The sequence below is a fragment of the Gracilinanus agilis genome, chromosome 5 (assembly GCF_016433145.1).
Source record: "Gracilinanus agilis isolate LMUSP501 chromosome 5, AgileGrace, whole genome shotgun sequence".
Lineage (NCBI taxonomy): Eukaryota > Metazoa > Chordata > Mammalia > Didelphimorphia > Didelphidae > Gracilinanus > Gracilinanus agilis.
The window spans coordinates 186,286,482-186,310,215 of NC_058134.1; the positions used below are offsets into that span (position 1 = coordinate 186,286,482).

Consider the following 23,734-nt stretch of genomic DNA (forward strand, 5'->3'; position numbering starts at 1 on the left):
TGGGTCGCTGTAACCATCTAGTCAAGACTACAGGTATTTTTTATCCAAGGACAACTAATAGTTGCAAATTAGAAGACATTATCCACTTTACATAGTTTATTACATTTATTTCTTGTTTCTTTCACTATTAGGCCACCAGGTTTTTTGAGGTATTTCTACATTGTTGGTCCATCAAGGTGTCGTGACACGGATATGGTTTTTATTCATCCCCTTCACCCCATCTTCAGATACTATATGTCTGAAATCATAGAAATGCCACAGATCTTATGAATGGAAATTGCAGGTGACCAAAAGAATAAAGAGAAGGGCATGATGGTGTAAATTATAGCATTACTAGGAGAGATGCCTTGGGCACAAAAAATTTCCAAAGTGATATATTATCACTGAAAGACATGATCAAGCTGATGGGCCAACTATGAGCTAGAGTAAGTGAAAAGAGGAGAGTTGTAGTCCTGAACTAGGACTCATAGAAGCAAATCTACCCTGCATTGTGTAGGTCTTTTAGGGAAGACTTATGGGAAAAACATGGAATAGAATCATCCAGATGGGGAGTTGTGGAGGGGCTGGAATTTACATAGATGTAAAGAGTAACCAAACAACTGTGACTACTGATCCATTGAAATGCTTCAGTATAGCAGCCTACTACTGGTGGTTACTTATCACTATCCTCCCAGTCCCTCAGGCTCAGCAACCCAGGTGTCATGCTCAGTTCCTCACTCTCTCTCACACACCCCATATCCAATGTGTTGCCAAGGCCCATAGATTTTACCTTCCTAAGATCTTTTATATATCCTTTAATTATTCTGCCACTGCCACCACCACTCTCCTCATCTCACAGCTGGATTATTGCAAAAGGTTGAGCTCCATGCCACCCAGCCCATTCAATTCTACCATTCAGTTGCCAAAATGATCTTCCCAAAGTGTAAGTCTCATCACCAATCTACAGTGATTCTCCATCACCTTGAGGATTAAATATAATAAAACCTTTCATAATGTGATCCCTCTCCACCCTTCTAATCTTATATCCAACTTTCTACACTGAGATCCAGTGACATTGGCCTCCTGGATGTTCCTCCAATTAAACATTCCTTTCTCTCCCATTTATGGACTCCAGCTAGGTGGTGAAGTGGTTAGATGTCTCAGCCTGGAGCCAAGGAGACCTGAGTTAAAATCTAAACTCAGGTACTAGTAAGTATACTTACACTACTTTGTGACCTGCACACTTCATTGCTGACTCCTTCAATTTCTTCAATTATAAAATAGGGATCATAATAATACCTGTGACCAGTTTGTTATGGTCAAATGAGATACCTGTAAATATGCTTACTGAATGCTTGTTTCCTTCTCTTTCACTAGGTGTCCCTCATGCCTAGAATATTCTTCCTCCTCATGGTCACTTTTCTCCAAGTCTCTGCTAAAGTTTTCTTCTGCAAGAAGCCTTCTCCTATCCTCCTTACTTTTGGTACTTTCCCTCTGTTGTATCTCATTTGTACAGAATGGCTTGCAAGTTGTCTCCCCTATTAGCCTGTGATTTCAGCTCCTTGAGAGAAGGTACTTCCTTTTGCCTTTCTTAGTATCCCCTGTGCTTTGTATAGTGTCCAGCACATAGTAGGCCTAATAAATGACGATTATTGATTGACTGAGATGGACTCTGAGTTTACCTAACATTAATATGCTTGCCATAACAGGCAATGAGGTTAGCGGCTTAAGGTCGCACCATAAAGTATTCACACTGCCCAATTCAGGCTATTTTGGAAAATGCTATTTTCTTCATTGTTTCATTTTCCCGGGACCAATCTCTGTTACTCGATGATTCAGCACTCGTCCTAGTCCCCTGCCAGTCTACCTTTCCAGGCCTAGGTCCCGCCCACTGTCTTCTCTGGAGTGGATTTTCTCCTGGGGTTGGGATGATAACCGATTTATCTATCCCTTCATTTTCTAATCTCCACTAACAAGTGGACCGGCAAAAGTTCCCTCCAAGATCTAGATTAAGTCCTTTCTAGTGGTTGGACCCACCGGCGAAAGAACCAGTTTGAGCTTTCCCTTAGCCTCTTCGGTATGTGGGAAAGATACCTGCGCCCTCCAGCCCTCCAAAGAACGTGTGTTAAAAAAAGGTATACGTATTTGCGCGGAGCGTGACGGGGTGGGATGGGGGGAGGAATGGTGGGAGAGGCGGCTGGTAGATAACGCGCGCGCACACCCTCTCTCCGTCAGTCAGTTACGCAGCGCGAGCGTGCTCGTGCGCGCACACACGGATGGTGGTGTGACTCCGCCCCTACGCTCTCCCCCGCCCCTGAGCTCGGGTTTGGCGCACAGGCGCTTGTTTGTCTCTGCAGGATCCAGAACAGAGAGCCTCAGAACCGGCGAAGATGCCCGGGAAGCTGAAGGTGAAGATTGTGGCTGGGCGCCATTTGCCTGTGATGGACCGAGCGAGTGATCTGACTGATGCCTTCGTTGAGGTTGGTTCTCTGTCCTGTCCTAAAATCATCAGGGAACCTAGATCCTGGGGAGGCTCCTGGCAACCTGTGTCTCGGATCCCTTGGGCTGTCTTCCTCCTCTGGCCCCCTTTCCAGTGTGACCCCATCTGAGATGCTGCCGCGGCACACGCCCATGGGAGAGCCCAAGGATTGCAATACCCAAACTCTGGCCACTCCCGCATGCTGTGTGTGTGACCCTGACACAAGGACATTCAACCAATCCACCTGGCCAGTCAGTAGACAGTCACTAAGCTTGACTAGGCGGACACTTAACCATACACACATTTTGAGGGGACATGCCAATGTTATGGACAGTTTAAAAGATTATGATACTTGTTATTTTCACTGTTTTGCAGTTAGAAGCTGTTGTGGATTTAGAGAACTAAAAGGTTTCAAATGGATTATTTTCTTTATGGTTAACATTTCTCCAAAATATGGATGCATGGGTATTTCCAACATAACTATTATTTAATGCTCTTGTTTATGACAGTAGATCTTTTGAGCTGTAGGGAACTAATTTACTCCCTTAAGGTAGGAAGCCAATTAAGTGCTACCACCAATTCCAAATTGCACAATACCCCTCCCCTCCAACTAGTAATTACTGTAAAAGTTTTGCAAATTAATATAGGCCTAGGGCCCTCAAGGAATTAATTCTGACTAATAGAAGACAAGTAAAAATGGAAAATAACATCCATAGCTTTAGTATGATATTATGCATCTTTTGGCTATTGATGTGCCATGTTTTATAGTTCATATCTTAACATAGTTTTTCTACTCATGTATAAATCATCCATATACTTTATAAGGACCCTATTCATAGATATATAGGCAAAATTCTAGCATCAGGTTTTAAAAGCAAATAATCAGAAAGCAGTAGCTTACAAGATATAATATTAAGATTTTGGCACATAATTTTCAATTCAAAAAAAATTTATTAAGCTCATATTATGTGCTAAGCTCTGTGCGAGGTATTCAAAGACAAAAAAAAAAACAACACAACAAACCAGCAACAAAGAGTTAGCATGCCTGTGCTTTATTTAAATTCTCCTAGAATATATATATATATATATATATATATATATATATATATACGAATACAGAGAATATACAAAGTTATATAAAATAAATAGCACTAAGGGAAAAAGAAGGATGAAGATTAAAAAATGTTGGTATAGGGAACTGCCTATTTTGAAAGAAGGCAGATTCTACAAAGTGGCTGTGAAAATGGAATGCAATCTAGATCAGAGATCACTTGTATAAAGGCATGGAAGTAGGAGATGTAGTATCATGGAATCAGTCTAGTTTGATTGGAATGGAGTTTGTGTGAAGGACATAAATATGAAATAAAACTGGAAAAGCATGTAGAAGGGAGATTTGGAAAGCTTTTTAAATGCTAGAATGAGGAGTTCATCTTTTATCCTATAGGCAGTCACTAAACATTTTTTAATAAGAGAGTGACATGGTTGGCCTTATGCTTTAGGAATATCAGTTGTGCAAATATGCCTTGAAAGGTTTGGAGAAGAAAGAAACTAGAAGCAAAGAAATCTAAATAAAGTACGAGGTTTTTTCCAGTGGTCCAGGTAAGAGATAATGAGAACCTGAGCTAGTGTGGCTCCTGTTTGAATGGAAGGAAGGGGATAGATAGGAGAAATATTGTGGACACAAGACTTGGTAGTGGGTTTGATTTGGAGGGTGAGGGAGAGAGAAGAATCAAGGATGGCTATTAGGTTGCTAACCTGAGTGGGTGGAGGAATTGTGATACCCTTAGTAGAAATTAGGGAATTTGGTGGAGAATTTGATGAATTCCATGTTAGATATATTGAGTTGTCCATAGGACATCCAGTTAAGAGTTGTTGAAAAGGCAATTAGTGATTTGAGACTGGTATTCAGGAGAGATATTTGGGTTGAATCTTTCAACACTTTAGGTCTATTGTAATTTTGCTTTTGGACTTGGGATTTTGGGATCTGCCAATGCATATGATTTTATAGTACTTCACAATATTTAAAATACAGCTTTTTACAAGTCTTCTCACCAGTTGTGTAGTTTAAGTGTTAAGTGTTTGTTTCAGTTTGATAAACAATAAGAACCTACATTGTTCAAAACACTAAGGTGGGGAGAAGGGAAAAAACAAGATTTCAGATGAGATTCTTGTTTTTATGGAATTTACAATTTGGTAAGGGATAGAACACATGAAAATTGATTATAATAAAATAGGTTAGAAGGGTGCAGATATGCTTTTGGTTTTCTCTTGAGGAAGTAATTCCTGAGTGGTGGAATGAGAACAAGCTTCACAGAAAAGGTGACATTTGAATTGGACCTTAAAGATAAGTAGGAATTCCATAAGCAAAACAAGAAAAAGATCATCTAGGCATAGAAATGGAGAGGTTAATAGCCATTTTTTGGGATAGCAAATGGAAGTGATATTGAGAAAAAACTTTCAGGCTTTATCTCAGATAAAAGGTCAAGAAGTGGAAAAAATTCAGGTAATAGGGAGCCACTAAAGGATTTTTTAAGCAAAAGAATAACATGACTACATTTATTTATAAGATGGATCAGCCTGATAATATAGATAGACTGGAGGGAGGAGAGTACATGCAGAAATTTCTTGTTCTGCAAGTCTTTACTATCATAATGACAGCAGAAATAAAGAAAAGGTGTATTTAACATATCTTGGGGAAGTGATTAGATATGAGAAATAAGGAAAAAAGGAGTTAAGAGATTCCAAAATTTCATATATAAGTAAATGAATAGCCTGTACTACCTTTAAAAATTATTTAAGGGTTAAGAGGCATTGTGGTGCAGTGGAAAGAGAGTTGATTTGGAGAAGAGGGGTTTGAATTTAGATCTCAATCCTTTCATTATTTCCTGTGTGACTTGAGGCAAGTCACATAAATTTACTGGCCCTTACTTTTCATCACTTGTAAATTGAAGAATATGGATTAGGCAATCTCAAAGGTTCCTTCTTGCCTTGGGTTCTTTGGACCTATGATTATGCTATGAACTGCAGAAATAGGAGTTAATGGAATTGTTGAGAGTGTAAAGAAATAATAGAGAATTACTTACTTTAAGATATCAGCAACCAGCAAAGAATATAGAGAAAGAGCAGTTAAGAGAAGAACCAAGATTGTGATATAACTGTAATGGAAGGATAAGAGACTACTTTTCTAGAGGGAGAAGACATATAACAACATTATATTTTTTGTAGGCCAAAGAGAGGATAAAACCTGGAAAGAGGTCAGAGATATTATACTATTATACTCTGGTCTTGGTGACCTAAGGGCAGTTTCATTTGAATGGAAGGGATGATAACTGGGGCATAAAAAGATCAGGGGATGCCATACCCACTAAGTAATAAAGTCAGGATTTAAAAAATCTCGATTGGCTAGAATATTGGGCTAACTTGAATAAGGTAATATGTAACAGGCCTCAAAAAAATGTTAGTTCCAAAAGTCCAAAATTGAGGAGGCATGATTGGAAAGCCATTCATCAGAAAAAGATGTGGTATTTTATTTGTGTGATTACAAGTAGTGTGATAAGACAGATATATGAATCGGGAAGCATTTATTAAGGGTCTATTATGTAATAGGCACTGTTCTGGGGGTCCAAAGACAAGAAGAAAGCCGATCCTTCCTACAGAGACCTTATACCGTTAGCAGAGACAAAACATACACAAATAAGTATATAGAAAATATTCAGTACATTTTGGAGGGAGGAAAGCAGAAGCTACTGGCAGGATGCAGGTAGGAATAACTTCTAGTAGAAGATGTTACTCAAGTAAAATTGGGGGGAAAAAGAGATTCTAGAAGGGATAGTGGTAGTGGAAAAGTATGGAGATGAAAGAATATTTCCTGTGAAGAATAGCAAGAAGGCTAGTTTGGCTAAACTAAAGAATGTGGGGAGAGGGGACTGGTGCATAATTGGAAAGGTAGGGTGGGGTTAGGTTTTGAAGCACTATAAAAGTGAAGCAGAAGAACTCATAGCAGATTCTAGAGGCATTAGGAAGCCATTGAGGGGTTAGAGTAGAGAGGGATATAGTGAAATTTGTACTTTAAAATTCAAAATAACTGGCAGCTCATCTGGAAGATGATTTGGAGAGGGAGGAGACTTGAGGCAAAGAGCCCAATTAGGAGGTTGTAATAGTGAAGAGGTGATGAGGATCTGAAGTAGGGTGGTAGCTGTATGACTTAAGAGAAAAAAAGATTGATATTAGAGATACCGTAGAGTGAGAAAGAACCAGATTTGGCATCTGGTTGGCTTTGTGGGATGAGTGAGAATGGATAGTTAAGGAAGGTACCAGGTTTCTACAGAAAGCAGTTCAAATTTAGCTTGCATTGAAAGGCATAGCTTTCTGGAGTAAGGGAGTGATAATGCTGATGAACTCTGTCATGATGGGAGTACTGTGTGTTCAGTTCTAGGTTCTATATTGTAGGAAAAAATTGGGGATGAGAGAGACAGGGAGCCGTGAAAGGCATTAAATGTATGTCTTTTGAAGATCAATCGAAGGAATTGGATAGTTTAACCTGACAAAGAGAAAACTTAGGGGAGCTATGGTTTTTAAAGGCTTATATAGAAATGGGATAGAACTTGTTCTGTAAGCCCCAAAGGTTGAAGTAGTAACAATGGTTGGAAATTGATGTCAGGAAAAACTTCCACAGAATTGGAACTAACCAAATGAGTACTGAACTGTCATGGGAGTGGGTTCTTCCACATTGGTGGCTTCAGAATAGACTGAATGATCACTTGTTGCATGCATATAGGCATTCTTTTTCAGGTTTGACTTTGTAGTCACTGAGTTTCTTTTTAATTCTGGAATTCTGTGATTCTGTATGGTATACGTTTTTAAGTATTATAGCAGCTTAGAAAAGATGCCATTTGTTTGAGGGCTAGAGTAGTTGGGAAAGACTTCACAGAAGTCTTGGACTGAGACCAAAGGAAAGATAATATTTTGTGGTGGAGGTTGTGAAAAAGTGAATCTTGTTCTCAAGGAGAGCTACTTAAGAAAAGTTAGGGGTGTGCAAATAGGCATTTGTACTCATGGTGCTGTGAGAAATTTGTCTTGACTTGAGGAATAGGTATGTAGGCATTTGTGGAGAAATAATAGTAAATAAGTTTGGGTCAGTGTGGGATGATCTTATGGGGGGCCCTTAAAAATCAAACAGAGGAGGTTAGTTTTGATATGAAAGCTGGATTTTATTGATGCAGATGCTATATTTAGTTATATATTTTACAACTCATCAAAGTTCTTTTATTTTGTGTTCCTATATAATCTTCCACCCAAAATACTGACAAATTCTTTTAGAACTCTTGACATTGCATAGTATTGTAGATTGGGCCTGACTTCAGTCAGACCCCCTGATAGCTTAGGTTTGACATTAGAAAGAATTGATATGCTTGTAGTTCATCTCATCATTTACAAAAAGAGATTTATTCAGCCATAACAGGGAAAAGATCTTCAAGAATGTTCAATGAGGACCTTTCTGTGATTTAATTGAGTGCAGCAAGCTTCTTTGTGTTGGTAACACTGCTTGTTTATTGACAGAAACTTCAGAGAGAAAATGAGCTAGAACTCTTTGTGGTCTTTCATACTTGGGTAATCAGGAAGCCACCACATCAAAAACTTGAGCCAGGCCCCTTAGATAATCCTGTCTCAAGGATGGTTCAAATGCCTTTTTAAGGAAAAGAACTGCATGAGGTGGTGCTTTAGGAAAAAACGAATCCAACATACATAGCAAGGCCTTAAGAAATATTCCTATTCTATATGTATACTCATGGAACATGTAGGTTGCCCATCATTTGACTCCTGCTTTTGACACATGACTGGCTCACTTTTTCCAATTATTTTTCTGAAGATACCTTTATTGCACTTTTCTTGTTCACCTCTTTGTTGGTAGTGTATTAAGGTTTACTCGTAATTACCATGTGTCTAGACCTTCATTGCCCTCCAGTGACCCTCAACTTTAATTCTTCAGGTAAAGGTATTCCATGACTTAAAGCTAATATGTAATTGGAAAAATATTGCTGTTAAAAAGAAACATTCTTCAAAAAATTTTTTTTGAGTTACAAATTCTGTCTGTCTCCAGCCCCTTTCTTACTCATTGAGAAGACAAGCAATACGATATAAATTTCATGTGATATCAGTGATGTGAATTCATATAAAACATTTCCATATTATCAATCTTACAAAAAAAAGCAAGAAAAATAAAGTGAAAAAATTATACTTCATGTTGCAAAGTTCATCAGTTCTCTCTACCCCTCATCATTTCTTATAGTACAGTAATATTCTATCACATTCATATACTATAGCTCAGTGATGGGCAAACTATTCCCCTCAGGCCAGATCCAGGCCATAGTTTGCCCATCACTTCGTTAAGCAATTCCCTAATCACTAAGCCCCCACATCCAGATGTAGCGATTAGGAGATTACTTAAGGCCTGGATCTGCCCTGCGGGGAATAGTTTGCCCATCACTGCTATAGCTTGTTCTGCTCTTCCCCAGCTGATAGACATCCCTTCTATTTCCAGTTCTTAGCCATCACAAAAAGAGCTGCTTTAAATATTTTTGTACACAAAGGTCCTTCTCCTTTTTCTTGGCTTTCTTTGGGATACAGTTCTAATAGTGGTTTTGCTGGGTCAAAGAGTATGCATAGGTTCATAGCCTTTAGGCTTAGTTCTAAGCATAGTTCTAAATTGTTCTCCAGAAATGATCTATGTTCAAGGAGACAATTGGAGTCATTTAAAATATTGCACAATTTCCCAAAGATGATCCAGACCATTCTCCTTTCTTATACCCAGCTCATTGCCCAACCCCAGGGTCAACCTGTGATATATGGACCAGCTCTGTGGAAAATCCATCTAACTCTTTATCATATTCTGAACAACAGGCATTTTTCAATAGACTATATACACTTCTTGAGGGCTGGGGCCATTTTTTCCCCTTTTGTTCCTCCGTACCTGGCACAGTGCCTGCTATATTATACATGCATAATGCTTGTTGAAATTCAGTGAGTGAAACTACTTAGTATTTTCTATGTGGATAGTTAGGCTCAATTGTCTGACATTGGATCATACTAGGACACTTGGCAATTTATTAAGGTTTGATTCAGTCAGCATAGAGTTATCTACAAATGGGAATTTCTAGGGGACATTACCACCAATAGGGAAATTCTCTTTCATTTGGATTCTGTTCAGGACATCTAAGCCACCTTGAATTGAGCATTTATGTTTGTTTTATGTCTTCTAAAAAATTTTGTAGGATATCATTAAAGTTTCTGTTATTTTTCAAGGCAAATTATATAATATTGACATCTATATAGGAAATAATGCTTTTATTTATAGTCAATAAAAACCTTGGCATTCTTTGCTTCTTTTGGTCAATATTTTGACTATAAAAGTATGTTCTATTTTGGAATGTAGTTTATAAAAGTCTATCTTTCCTTCTCATACTTTTGTCACGTATATCTGGATTTTGTATGGATACTCTCATGAAGATTTTGTAGAAATGGAGAACTATGTCTATGAGTTAAATATTCTCTTGGTCACAGTTTTATATTAACAACTGGAGCCTAGATTTTTTTTTCAAGCCTTTTTCCTTTTCCTCTTTCAGATAACTTGAGAACCAGTCCCTTAATGCCTTCAAATGTGTATTGTCTTTTTCATAAACCACATATTTTACTTGGTCTAATCTGGCTGCTCTTCCCATCTTTTTATTATGTAGTGGCTTTTCTTTTTTCTTGAATCACTAGTGCATTTGGGACCATGATATTGACAGTCCAGATGTACTGAGCCCACTGTTATTAATAGAGGAAGGTGTTTATTACAGACCTTTTTCATTTTTTTTGTCTGTTGTCCTTTCATCCTTACGTACATTCAGGATGATTTTATTCAGTTTTTTCTTTCCCAAGCTTTCTGTACATTTTGTACATTGTACTGCCTCTTGTTATTTTGTGAAATGATACTGCTCAGAATCTTCCACTCTCTTCTTCTGTAAGACTTTGCAAACTAATTTATGTTTTAAACCAGTATTGTTCTTGGCTACCATAGTTCCCTGTTTAATAGGAATACACATCTTCAGAAAGTCATATGGTTTCAAGGCACTTTTATTTTGCTCATTATGACAAATGATTTAAATTGTTTAAATTTCTTTAGTAAATATTTTTTATTTATGTAATTTCTTTTTCACATATTTTATATATTTAAGTATTACCAGCTTATTTGATTAGGGGTTTCTTTGCTTGCAGACCATAACTTCATTTTAATTCTAATTTGATATCTCAACTTAAATGTCACTATTTTGTGCTTCATGAGATAAGCCATTTTATGTAGATTGCTTACAATGTTAATTTTTTGTTTTAAAATTTACATTTAATTTACATTATGTGTGATTCTAATATAACAATTTCTTACTTTTAGGTGAAATTTGGTAACACGACATTTAAAACAGATGTATATCATAAGTCCCTTAACCCCCAGTGGAACTCAGAATGGTTTAAATTTGAGGTAAGGATTAATTATCCTTATAAATAATGTTAATTTTGCATATTGCAATATCACAGTTTATATATTTATGGGTTTTTTCTGCCAAAAAACATAAATAGCGCTTATACAGGTATAGTGATACTTCTATATAATTCTTAAAGACACATTTTCCTATGCTTATCCCAAATTTCTGAGCCTTTTATTTTTGGATATATTTTTAAACTTTGGCATATAGAAAAGAATAAATCTCCACTACAATCTTATTTGGATAAAAGTAGTACTTTGCCTTGTAAAGAAGTTGTATTTAACAAATTTATTTTTGGATTATTTTTCTTGTTATTTTAAACAATAATTAATTCAGGATTAATTTATAGAATATGATTACTTGAATTTTCTTCTTTAAGATGGGTTTTTGACCCATAAAATAATCTAAAGCAGTAGTGACAATCTAAAACAAACCCAAACAGATCCTTTCAGGTCATATATATTGACTTAGAAAATCATAGATCAGGGGCAGCTGGGTAGCTCAGTGGATTGAGAGCCAGGCCTAGAGACAGGAGGTCCTAGGTTCAAATCTGGCCTCAGACACTTCCCAGCTGTGTGACCCTGGGCAAGTCACTTGATCCGCATTGCCCACCCTTATCACTCTTCTGCCTTGGAGCCAATACACAGTATTGGCTCCAAGACAGAAGGTAAGGGTTTTAAAAAAAAAAAAAAGAAAGAAAGAAAATCATAGATCATCATTATCTATATTGCATTATATTTTTCTTTATTTTGTTAAACATTTCCCAATTATATTTCAGTATGGTTTGGACTCAGTGCTTTTGGGCCAGGGGTGCTGAGTTTGACACCTTTATACTAAAGTGTGCATTTTCCAATAGTTTGTCATAAATCTATGTGTAAAAGTTTGGCAATACTTACTCTAACTCATCTGTGTGTCAAGAGCTGTACCATGGATTATCCAGATGAAGTATAGAACCACTTAGCTACACATCTATAGTGCCTGACACATTGTAAACACTGCATAAATGTCAGCTATTAATTATTATTACTTCTAAACAATTCCATTATTCAAATCATACTTCATCTTGGATGACAAGAATGAAATGTAGTGGCTACTCAACTGGCCTAGGAAGACCTGTGTTCAAATGTCAGTTCTGTTTGAGTATATGGCTAAATCTAATTTGCTATATGACTTTAGGCAAGTCACTTAATCCTTCATTATCTACTGATGTTAGCCTGGAGGGAAAGGTCAAGCCTCTGAGAAACAGTATTATCCTTGATCCTTTCCTGTTCAATGTTCAGTGTTCAAAGCCAGTTATATAAAAACACTGAAGGTATGCTTATCAATTTTCAGATGACACAAAGTTGGAAGAGAGAGCTAAATAAAAAGACAATTTCAGTATTAAAAGCTATCTCAACAGCTAGAATGTTGAAATATAGATGAAGAAATTTAATAACCGTAAGTTTAAAGCCCTCTCTTGAGATAAAAAAAACCAACTACATATAGAGAGAATGAGGAATACAAGATTTGGTAGCAGTTTATATGAAAAATCTCTTGTGGTTTTATTTGACTACAGTCTCATTGCAAACCATTAGTGTTAGAAGATTCTAAAAATCAAATGCAATGTATATGCATTTACCACATTGAGAAGATGCCACAGTGGGACATTGACAAATTACAGTTAATCCAGAGAGGAGTGATCAGAATGGTGTGAAGACTTTCATATGGTGAATGGTTGAAATAACTCTGGATATTTATCTTGGGGAATGAAAGACATTTGAAACAGATGAAGGACTTCCAGGAAGGGTTAAACTGGGAGGCATTTCAGTATGGGGAAAGGGCATGGGACTTGGAATCAAAAGAGCTGGGTTTGAGTGCTGGCTCTGATACTTTACATGTGACATTAACTGAGTTTGAGTTTCTTCATCTGCAAAAGGGAGAGGATAGTACTTGTACTCCCTACTTCATACATAGAATTTATGAGGAAATACTTTGTAAACTGGAAAGCACTATATGAGTAGAATTTGCTCTTGATGATGATGATGAGGATGTTTCAAAAAGCAGAATAGTGCAAATGAGCGAAAGTTACAAGAGAGGACACTTTTAGATTTGTAAGATCTCTCTTTTTCCCCCCTACAAAATCTATGATGTCAATAGAAGGGGATCTTCAGATGAAGAAACAGCTTCTATCATTGCAGATCAGCACCTTCTCTGCAAATTGTGGTCTTAGAATGTTCTGGGGTATTGCTTGGTTTGACTTGCCCTGGATCACACAGCCACAATGGGTCAGAAGTGGGAAGTAAACCCCTCTCTTTTTGATCTTGCCCTGTGGATCCATCTTCTCTATCTATCCTCCTTTACTACTTACTATTATACTGTCTCTCAAGAAGAACTAACACTTGGGGTTGTCTAAAAAAAGAGACAGGATGCCTTGCAAAGCAATAGACTCTCTGCCTCTGGAAGTAGCCAGAGATTAGGGGTTGAAGAAGAGATTTTTGCATTGTGTTGAAGGGTGAATGAAGTTACCTCTGAGGTCCCTTTTAACTCTGAAATTCTATGGAAGAAGCTTTATTTTGTTCTAATAAATAGTAAAAATAACTGATATTTATATAGTGCTTTAAGGTTGGCAAAGTATTTTATTTTGTTGCATATTTTCCTTATAGCAGACTTGGGAGGTAAATTATACTCATTTTAAAAGATGCTGATAGTTATTGAAGGTGGGATTTGAAACCAATTATCTATCTCTCTTGACTCCAAGGCCAGTACACTTTCCTCTACACTAAGCTAAGCTAAGTAGATTTTCCTAGCTTCCACTCCTCTACAGTAATATGCCTCTTGATTATGGTAGACTATGCAGAGCTTTTTAAATTTAGATATTTAAAATTCTCTTTTTAAAGAATTTAGTTACGGAGGATTTTGATATATGAACTAAATTCTTTTGTCTATTGATTTCATTGTATTGGAATAATTAAAAAGATACCTTTTGGCAGAAGTGATTTTCTCTCTCTCCAATGTCACCTTTTTTTTTAATGCTATCTCTCATTGACCTGGAGATCAAATACCACTGAGTAAATTCAGGTATAGGCGAACCTCAGAAGAGGAAGTTAAAGAACCAAGGAACCAATGAGACAGGAAATTGATTGCACAGGCATTGCTCCCCGGGTGGCCCAGGCAAATTCAGAAACTATGATTGGTTCCTGAGATGTGATGTGTGTGTATGAGGGTGGAGAAAAAAGATTATAAGATCAGACCAGGAGCTAGTTTTGGCCTTTGGTGTGCGAGTGGAGGAACAAAATGGACCCTTACTGGGTTGTAGCTAGAGGCCCATAAATGGTACCGATACATTAGAAAAGTTAAGGACCTCTCTCCTACTTTTTCCTCTCTCCTACTTTTGATTTAACAAAGTTATTAATCTACAAACAGCCTCATAATTTTAAATATTACATTTTTATCTCTTTAGCCAGTTTACATAGTGTTTATTCCAATGTTAACCAAGTATATTTTATAGAATAATATGGATAGATACCAGTAAAACATGATTGTATGAAGAAAAAGTAATTTATGCATTGTTAACATTTTATATCACATCCCACTTATGTTTTCTAGTTCCCTTAAAAATTTCATTGGTTACATTTTTTTACATTATGAGAAACGTTATATAATCTCGCTATGTATTTTATTTTTTATAATTAAAGACTTTTGATATTTCATTTTGGGATATAATTCTAGGTGGATGATGAAGATTTACAGGATGAACCTCTACAGATCACAGTACTTGACCATGATACTTACAGTGCAAATGATGCCATTGGCAAAGTGTATATTGATATTGATCCTTTACTCTATAGTGAGGCTGCTACAGTAATCTCAGGATGGTTTCCAATTTATGACACCATACATGGTAAGGGTTAATATTTTAAGAATATTTTAAGAAAAAATTTTTAAGAAAAAAAGAATTGATTTTTTTTAAAGCCATGTCACTGAGTTATTTTATTTAAAATACCTGTTTAATATTTGAAAACATACCGTTAGCAGATAGGCAACAATTTAAAATATGACTCCTAGTCAGTCTCTACATTTTGATAAGAATGTATATGATTTATAATGAATTTAACTTAGCAAACATTTATTAAGTGCCTACCCTGACCAAAGCACTATGCTAAATACTGGGATATTTTAATGGGAGTGTCTTAGAGATGAGTCATTGCCTTCAAAGAACTTGTAAAATTTCGGGGTTTATTGGGTTAGAAAGTGTCAGCGAAATGCACACATATAAAATATAATACAAGATAGGGAGTTAAAGGGATCAGAGTAGTGATTTGCAAAAGGGACTCTTTTAGGACTATTTTGAGGATGGAGAGACTACTTTTAACTGAAGGCATCAGAGAAGTCTACTTGGATATAATGAGATATACACTAGATTTTGAAGGAAGGTAAGAATTCTGAAAGGCAGAAATGAGGAGAGAAAGAATACAGGAATTGAAGATGGCCTTTGCAAATCTGGTAGAGCAAGAGATGGTATATAGAACAAGTCAGTATTATAAGGGTTAAAAATAGTTTGGAGTAAGAATTTGGAGGGACATAAATGCAATGCTTAAGGACAAATATTTTATCTCACACTTAATTAGGGAGCTCTGAGAAATTCTTTTTTTTATTTTAATTTTTATTTAAATTTATTTAATTAACATTTTTTTAAACCCTTAACTTCTGTCTTATGTATTGGTTCCAAGGCAGAAGAGCAGTAAGGGCTAGGCAATGGGGGTCAAGTGACTTGCTCAGGGCCACAGAGTTAGGAAGTGTCTGAGGCCAGATTTGAACTTAGGACCTCCCATCTCTAGGCCTGGCTGTCAATCTATTGAGCCACCCAGCTTCCCCCTCTGAGAAATTCTTGATAGGTATGAGACTTATATCTTGGGAAGATATTTTTGATAGTTGTTTGGGGGTTGGATTTGATCTTTCCCTATAAATTCATCCTTCCTCATATTTCTTTTGATGGGTGCCACCATATTTTCTAATCAGCAAGAATTAAAATGCTTGAATTATTTTTGATTTGTCCTTCCTCACCCTTATATCTAAATATAGTTTTTGGGGAAGGATTCAGTCTATCTTCCTTATAACTATCAAAATAATCTTCCTATAGCACATGCCTGATGATATTAAAAGCCTTCGGTTGCTCCTTATTGCTTCTCGACAAAATAGAAATTCCTTACTTTGGCATTTAAAGCTCTCCACAAACTAGATTCAGTCCTTTTTTTATCTGGACTTATTTTACATTACTCCTTTTCTGTGTTTCAGCCAAACTGGGTTACTGTCTCTTTGAAATTAATATTTCATTTTCTGCATTTCCAAATCTTTACAAACTTTTTAATGCTTGGGATCTTCTCTTTCTTCATTTTTACCTCTCAGAATCTTTAATTTATTTAATTTATTTTATAAATTTAATTTATTTTAGGGGTACTACCCACATATACCTTTCCAGATCACACCTGTTGTTAATGTTCTTTCCTAAAAATTACCTTGTGTTTACTTATCTGTGTATGTGTTATCTCTTCATTTAAACATTCTTTGACGGCAGAGACTCCTTGGTTTTTATTTTTATATCTCCAGATCCTAGCACTGTGTTTACACACATTGAGATTTTAGCAAATATTGGGTTGAAATGATGAATTCAATTTTGGACTTAGCTGTGTTTGAAATGTGGTGGAATATCCAAGAAGAAATATAGTACTGTAGTCCTACCAGTCCTACACCATGGACTTTAGAGAGATATCATGTGTAGTGTCTGTGATATTTATTATGTATTATGTTATTACATGTTTTAATATATCACAATCTATATGTAAAATATGTAATATATATTCCTTATATAAAAATATGGGAATCATTTGCATATAGGAAATAATTGAACCTAAGGGATCAGATAAGGTCACTTAGGGAGAGAATATGAAGAGAGAAGTCATCTCAGGGCAGAGCTTTGAGGGAGATACCTATACTTTGAGATTTGGAGATGATGAACTCATTTATTTAGTGCTTTAAGATTTGCAAATCACTTTATACTATTATAAGGAATTTATTTAATGTTCGCTCTGTCACCTTAGGAGCAAAATTTCTATGTTAGAGGAAGTTAAGTAATATCACTGTTGCTTTAAGAGACAGAGCAGATAGTTCTTGCCCTCTGTCTCTTTAAGAGGCCCTCCATAAAAGAGGAAAGGCAATTGGTTCTGGGCGCCATATTGCACTGACTTCCTTGGGAGCAGGGTTGCTGGGTCATTCTCTCAGACAAAGAAGATCAGTTAGTGATTTTTGAGAGAGTTATTTTTGAGAATTTGAGATACACCTACGAAGTAGAGTTAAAGTCTGATTCTGGAAAGCTTTTCTCCTGAAGGAAGAAGGAGCTGTCAGAAGGGCTCTGTCCACTCTCTCTGACTGGGGAGCAGGGCCTGTGTCACTCTCTCAGCCAAGAAATTCTGATAGTTATATCTGACAGTTTGCTTTTATTTATTACTGCAAGGAGTTAAGGAGTTCATTATCAAGTAAATGTTCTTCTATTAGCATAGGTTAGTTAGATAGAGAAGTATTATATAAGATAGTTGAGAGTAATTTAACTTAGGTCTGCTCTGGCAGATAAAACACTGCAAAGAAAGCAGTTAGATTTTGGGGTTTTTTATTTAGATATTTCAGTATAGTATAGATTTCCTATTTCCTACCTACTGTTTTCTGTCCCTGTCTCTTGTCATAGAATAAATAAATAAGAGTTATATCAAACTGCTTCAGGACATTTATCAACCGCCTGCACAATAGTTTAACCCCTAATAACTATCTACAAAGTAGGTTTAATATATGAGCTTTAGCTTATCAATAACAGCTTTAGCTTATTAATAACAGCATCAGTTTACCCATTACAATACCATGTATATTATTTCAGTTTCACCACAATCCTTTGAGATTAGTGCTATTATCATCCTAATTTTCTCGATGATAATTATAACTTTTAGGCAAGTCAGCAAGACTTATATAAACCAAGGAGTTTTTATTTGAAATAAGTAACATGATTACTATTGACAGTGCTATTGATATAGATATGATCAGAAATTAACTGAATTTAATAATAATGATTTTTTCTTTGGGTACCACCTAGTATTTTATTAAAGAAATATATCAAGTAAATAACTATTGTGTTTCTTTTTTCTAATAATCATTATTGGAATAATGTTTAGAATAATTTATTTCTCTTACAAAAATTTTTACTCATCTACTAAGATCACATTGAAATATGAAAAAAAAGACCACAAGATATTTTGAAATGTAAAAATTAAGCAATCGGCTCAGTAGTTGACAGAGTTGTATTTTAAATTCCTTTAGTTGAAGAAGAATGAATGATTGTGAGTTGGGAAATTAAGTAGTTCTTTTGGCTCCTTGGTATTTGATGGGCTTTGTTGTTTGGGACATGCAGTAATACAATGGTAATATAATACTTCTACCACCATAATAGACATTTCTACATCATTTCAAAGTATGCATGCATACTTTATCTCATTTAACCTATGTGACAACTTTGTGAAGCAGGTGGGGTATTATCCTTATTTATAGATAAGAAAATTAGTCCTAGAAAAATCAAGAAACTTAATCAGTCATTTGGCTCATAGGTGATGAAGGTAGAATTTGAGTTTTTGTCAAAATTTTTTCACTTGTCCAATATTTGATGTACTTAGTAGGTCCAAAGTCAAATATGAGGCATAGTAAAATAGAATCACAATTTAATGTAACATAAAGCAATATTTATTCCATTTGTAGAATTCTATCTTTGAGTTTGTTAATACACAAAATCCTTGTATTTGAAAACTGTTGCTTAGGTTATGCTAAAGTTTAAGCCTTCTTCATAAATTAGAAGCCTTCCTTATAGTATGGAGGTGATCGTGGATTCCTGGGATCTATTGTCTGTAAAGAAACTCATCTAGATTTAGAACTAGGGCCATCTTATCTAGTTTTATCCCTACATTTGATAAACTGCTAAAACTGTTCTCTGATTCTAGAACCAAGGCTCTTTCCATTGCATCTTTTAAGAGCACAAACTTTGTCAGGACTAGTCATCCTCTTGAGGCTTTTGGTGCGGCTATGCATTGGTAATGCACTGGCTTTGCTGGCAGAGCCCTAGTTTGTTTGGAAATGCTTTTCACTTAGAAGGTGACCTGAAAGGTTTTTTTTTTGAGGGGTGTAATAATTATCTACTGAAGTGTAAGTTTTTGAGTGTAGAAGTTACTGAGGTATGATGGTTTTGTACTCCATGTCAGAAGAAATACCCAAACTGATGAAAAATCTTTTGAAATATTGAAATATCTTATGATGGAGCAGGTGAGACATGGAACCAGATGGCTGAATTTAGAGTTTCGGTTCTGCTACTTACTGGTAGTATCACCTCTGACAAATTGCTTAACCTTTCTTCATTTACAAAATGGATCATAAATTAATTCATTCTTCTATAATCTGTGACAAACTATAAAACCTTTTCAGGACCTGCAAACCAAAAGCATTTGCTGCAACCACTGCTATACCAGGGACCATAGGAGGAATAATGGCCTTATCTAGGAATACTCCGAAGGACAGGCATCAGATTTCACTATGGTAGAAATAACTTGAGAAAATTAATAATGATATGCATACACATTGAAATATATACATAGATATATCAGCATGTCAGTATCTAACTGTTATATTGCATAGATAACTTGAACATATAATTATTACCCAATTATAGGCAGCAGATAGAGGTGTCCAAACAAAAGCAGTCTGTGCAATATTAGTCAAGGCTAAGGTAGCTATAGAAAGATGGACACTTCCTTTATTAAAAAGGAGTAAGAAGATTGATAGATATTTTCAGAGCATATGATAAATAGCTTAAATACGTGTGGAACAAACAGACCTTAAATTTGTAAAGGATAACAATAGGTAAATACTATCAGATTTGTCAGATAAAACCTAGGATAGTTTATTTATTTATTTATTTGTTTGTTTTTAATACCCTTACCTTCTGTCTTGGAGTCAATACTGTGTATTAGCTCATAGGTAGAAGAGTGGTAAGGGTAGGCAGTGGGGGTCAAGTGACTTGCCCAGGGTCACACAGCTGAGTAGTGTCTGAGGTCAGACTTGAAATAGGACCTCCTGTCTCTAGGCCTGGCTCTCAATCCACTGAGCTACCCAGCTGCCCCTCTAGGATAGTTTATTTATAGATGGAGCCTTTGAAATAGCTGTCATCCAGAAGTGGAATGAAAAAGCAGAATAAAAAAGTTTGTGTGGAGATGTCCACATAAGCATCATGTTATGTTAATAAAGAAGCATGGAATAAATATCAGTCATGCAGATTTATTTGTAGAAATGGAGAGGTTTACTAAAGTTAATGATTCAGGATCAGGTCATTGCCACCCAGAAACAAAACATTTATTTATTTTTATTTTTAAATATTTTTCCATGTTTCCATGATTCATTTTCTTTCTCTCCCTTCTTTCCTCCCCCCTCCCAAAGCCAACAAGCAGTTCACTGGGTTGTACAAATGTTATCACTGGATACCTATTTCCATAATATTCATTTTTTCTATAGAGCAATTTTTTAAAGGCTAAACCCCAAATCATGTACCCATATATACATATGATAAGTGATGTCATATTTTCTCCTTTTACATTTCTACTCCCATTCTTTCTCTCAATGTGGTTAGCATGCTTTCCCATAAGTCCTTCAGGAGTGTCTTGGCTAAACAAGTTTATTTTAAAAGGAACCTTAATTTATTGATTTTTGCAGATGATATAGTGAAATGGTGGAAACATATCTCTGGAAGTTTAAAAAATTTAGCACTTATTGACTACTCTGAAAGACACCATTATGTGGCTAGAATGATATACTAGAAGCTTACTATCTTTTATAAAGATGGCAAATCCATGTATTACAAACACTCTATACTTCCCAGTCTTTAAGAATTCAACAAATAAAACTGTAGAAGAAACAACGTATCATTATAGACAAAACTGTCTATAATATGTAGACAAAACTACCCAGTCTATAAAAATTTAAGATGTTTTTTAATAGACACTGGCTTTGTTAAATAGTCAGAATTCCCAAACTACAAATAATGAAGAGCTTTCAAAATATAGAAATTTAAACCACATGGGAACAGAACAAGATTACATGTTATTCTTTAGAGTTGACCCAAAAATGATTTCAGAGAATCTACACAAAATGATCTTATATCATCATACTCTTATTAATTTACCAAAATCCATCATTTTATTGCTTTGTATAACCACATTAATTATAATTAAAAGAAATAATGTGAATATATATTTATGTTTATGTAATTTATATAAATTTATAAAACTAAATATATAAAATAAAAATATAAAGAAATAATATAAAGAAAATTAATTATAAAAAACCATAATAACACATAGTGATTTGTCCTTGGGGCATTTTTATCTAAACCCCATAAAACAAGTTAAGAAAAATGAGATAACAATGATAATAACAATAATATCATTATAGCAGGCATATAGTACCAAACTTTGCAAGCTCTTTACCTACATTATATCTCATTGGGAAAATATTTGGCATACATTGGGATGAAAAGTATTTGTTTGGTGGAAACAATAAGTGAAGGAGTGTGTAGTATGAAAATAGACTGAAAAGTTCTTTATCCTCTGAGACTAGAGGAAGGAAGAGAAAACAAGGGAAGATAGAAGTTTCGTCATATGGAAGAAGATAACTGAAGGCAGAGCTCAGATTGGCTGTCTTTCATTTTAGCAAATCTTAGCAGTCCTCTGAGATGGTGGAGTTGAATTCTGAAAGCTTGAGGAAGAGAAAGTGATAGGTGACAAGGAGAAATGTGATAGAGAGTTTATGAGAGAAATAATTATCAAGCAGCAGTTCAGGCCCATTGTGAGTTTAAAAATGATGAAATCATCATTAGGCTGTACTACTTTAGCTGTGCATGGCACACACTGGTATCAAGAACAATGTGACCTCATAGGGTTACTAAAACTTTAATAGAGCAGGATTGGTGAGAGGGAAAATAACTAAAAGATTCTAGGGTAGTTGTGAATAAATGGTTGAAATGACTGATTGTGACTAGAAGGACTTAAATGTATATTAAAGACTTGAAAGGGAAAAGATCAAAGAATATTTTGGGGAAAAAAAGTATTAATGTTGATTTCCTAACATGATACATCAATCAGTATACCAATGACTTCTAGTTTCTTGGGTGTGAAAACTCCATCCACCTAAATTTATAACTTGTAGTCTTAGAGAGTTGTCTTAAGGTGTAGAAAAGATAAGTATTTTGCCCCTAGGCACACAATAAGTATCAAAGAGTGTAGTTCAGTTTAGGTCTTCTTTATTCAAAGTCCAGTACTCTTTCAGTTTGCTAACAAAAAGAGACTTTAATTTACATGATAATTGTAAGTGAAGGATTATTTTTCTTGGAATGAATTATTGCTTCTTCCTTTTTATTTTGCAGGTATCCGTGGGGAGATCAATGTAGTAGTGAAAGTAGATCTATTCAATGACTTAAATCGTTTTAGGCAGTCATCTTGTGGAGTAAAATTCTTCTGCAGTAAGTAATGATTTTAATTGGAAGTAGCTTGGTCTTGATTAAAAATATGGAAAAAAAACTAGGATCTTTATCTTTTAAGATCTATATAGAAAGTGTATACTTGCTAAGAAATTGTAATCTCTGTAGGACATTTTTTCTGAGGTCAAACAGTAACTTGTTTTTGTAAACTTGTATGCTTAGGCCTAAAAATTTAGTAATATTTTGCTGTTGTATGTATGAAGCACAACTGTGCCATTTATTTGCATCCCAGGTCTATTCTGAACCCGGTACAGTCTTTAATAACAGCTCATCATTTGGTATTCCATGTGTTAAATTGGTCTGTTCATCTGTGATTTTGATACCATTTAGTCATAATTTTTATTTACTAGAGGTTGCAGGAATGCACTATTGCCAGTAGACCTTGAGGTCTGTGTGGTACTTGAAACATAGAATGCCAAATGGCATGATTTTTAACAAGTGATATATTTATGTCTGGAATGACTTTTTCCCACTTCAATATATTATTATTCAATTACTTTAAAATATGTACATATTGCAATTTATAGTACACATAAGATTTCTAATATTTTTCACATTGTATTAAGTATAAATTCCAAAGAAAGTCCTATTCTGACACTTCTTGGGCTATCACATATCACAATACAATAAAAGACCAATGAAGGAAATAAAATGGAAGATAAAATGCTTTCATCTGCAGTCAGATTTCAACTATTCCTCCTTTGGCTGTGAATAGCATTTTTCTTCCTGAGTCCTTTGTGGATGTCTTGGAAACTTGATTTGCCTATAATAGTTTAGTCTTTCACAATTGATCATTGTACAATTTTCTGTTACTGTATATATTGTTCTCCTGCCTCTTCATTTTATATCAGTTCTTATAAACTTTCCCAGGTTTTTCTGAGCTCATCCTGTTCGTCACTTCTTATGGTACTATTAGTATTCCATTACAACCTTATACCACAACTTGTCCAGCCATTCTACAATTTATGTACACCCCCTAGTTTACAATCCTTTGCCACTACAAAAAGAGCTGCTAAAAATATTTTTGTATAAGTAGATCCTTCTCCCTTATTTCTGATCTTTTTGGTACACAGACCCAGTAATGGTATTTGTAGATCTAAGAGATATAGTTTTATGGCTCTTTGGACCTAGTTCCATATTGCTTTCCAGAATGGTTGGGATCAG

At 35.4% G+C, this 23,734-nt stretch overlaps 1 protein-coding gene across 15 annotated transcripts in view; it reads left to right on the forward strand.

Moving 5' to 3' along the window:
• The first annotated feature begins 2,369 nt into the window (after nucleotides 1-2,369).
• Nucleotides 2,370-23,734, forward strand: part of C2CD5 (C2 calcium dependent domain containing 5) — a 138,932-nt gene continuing 117,567 nt past the window's right edge. For 13 of the 15 annotated variants that reach the window (XM_044679335.1, XM_044679331.1, XM_044679334.1 and 10 more), the window contains exons 1-4: nucleotides 2,370-2,459; nucleotides 10,887-10,973; nucleotides 14,686-14,857; nucleotides 22,457-22,552. In XM_044679335.1, coding sequence (XP_044535270.1) covers nucleotides 2,370-2,459; nucleotides 10,887-10,973; nucleotides 14,686-14,857; nucleotides 22,457-22,552 — 445 coding nt within the window. The remainder of the gene's footprint in view (nucleotides 2,460-10,886; nucleotides 10,974-14,685; nucleotides 14,858-22,456; nucleotides 22,553-23,734) is intronic. The other 2 variants (XM_044679342.1, XM_044679343.1) reach the window with 1 other exon arrangement.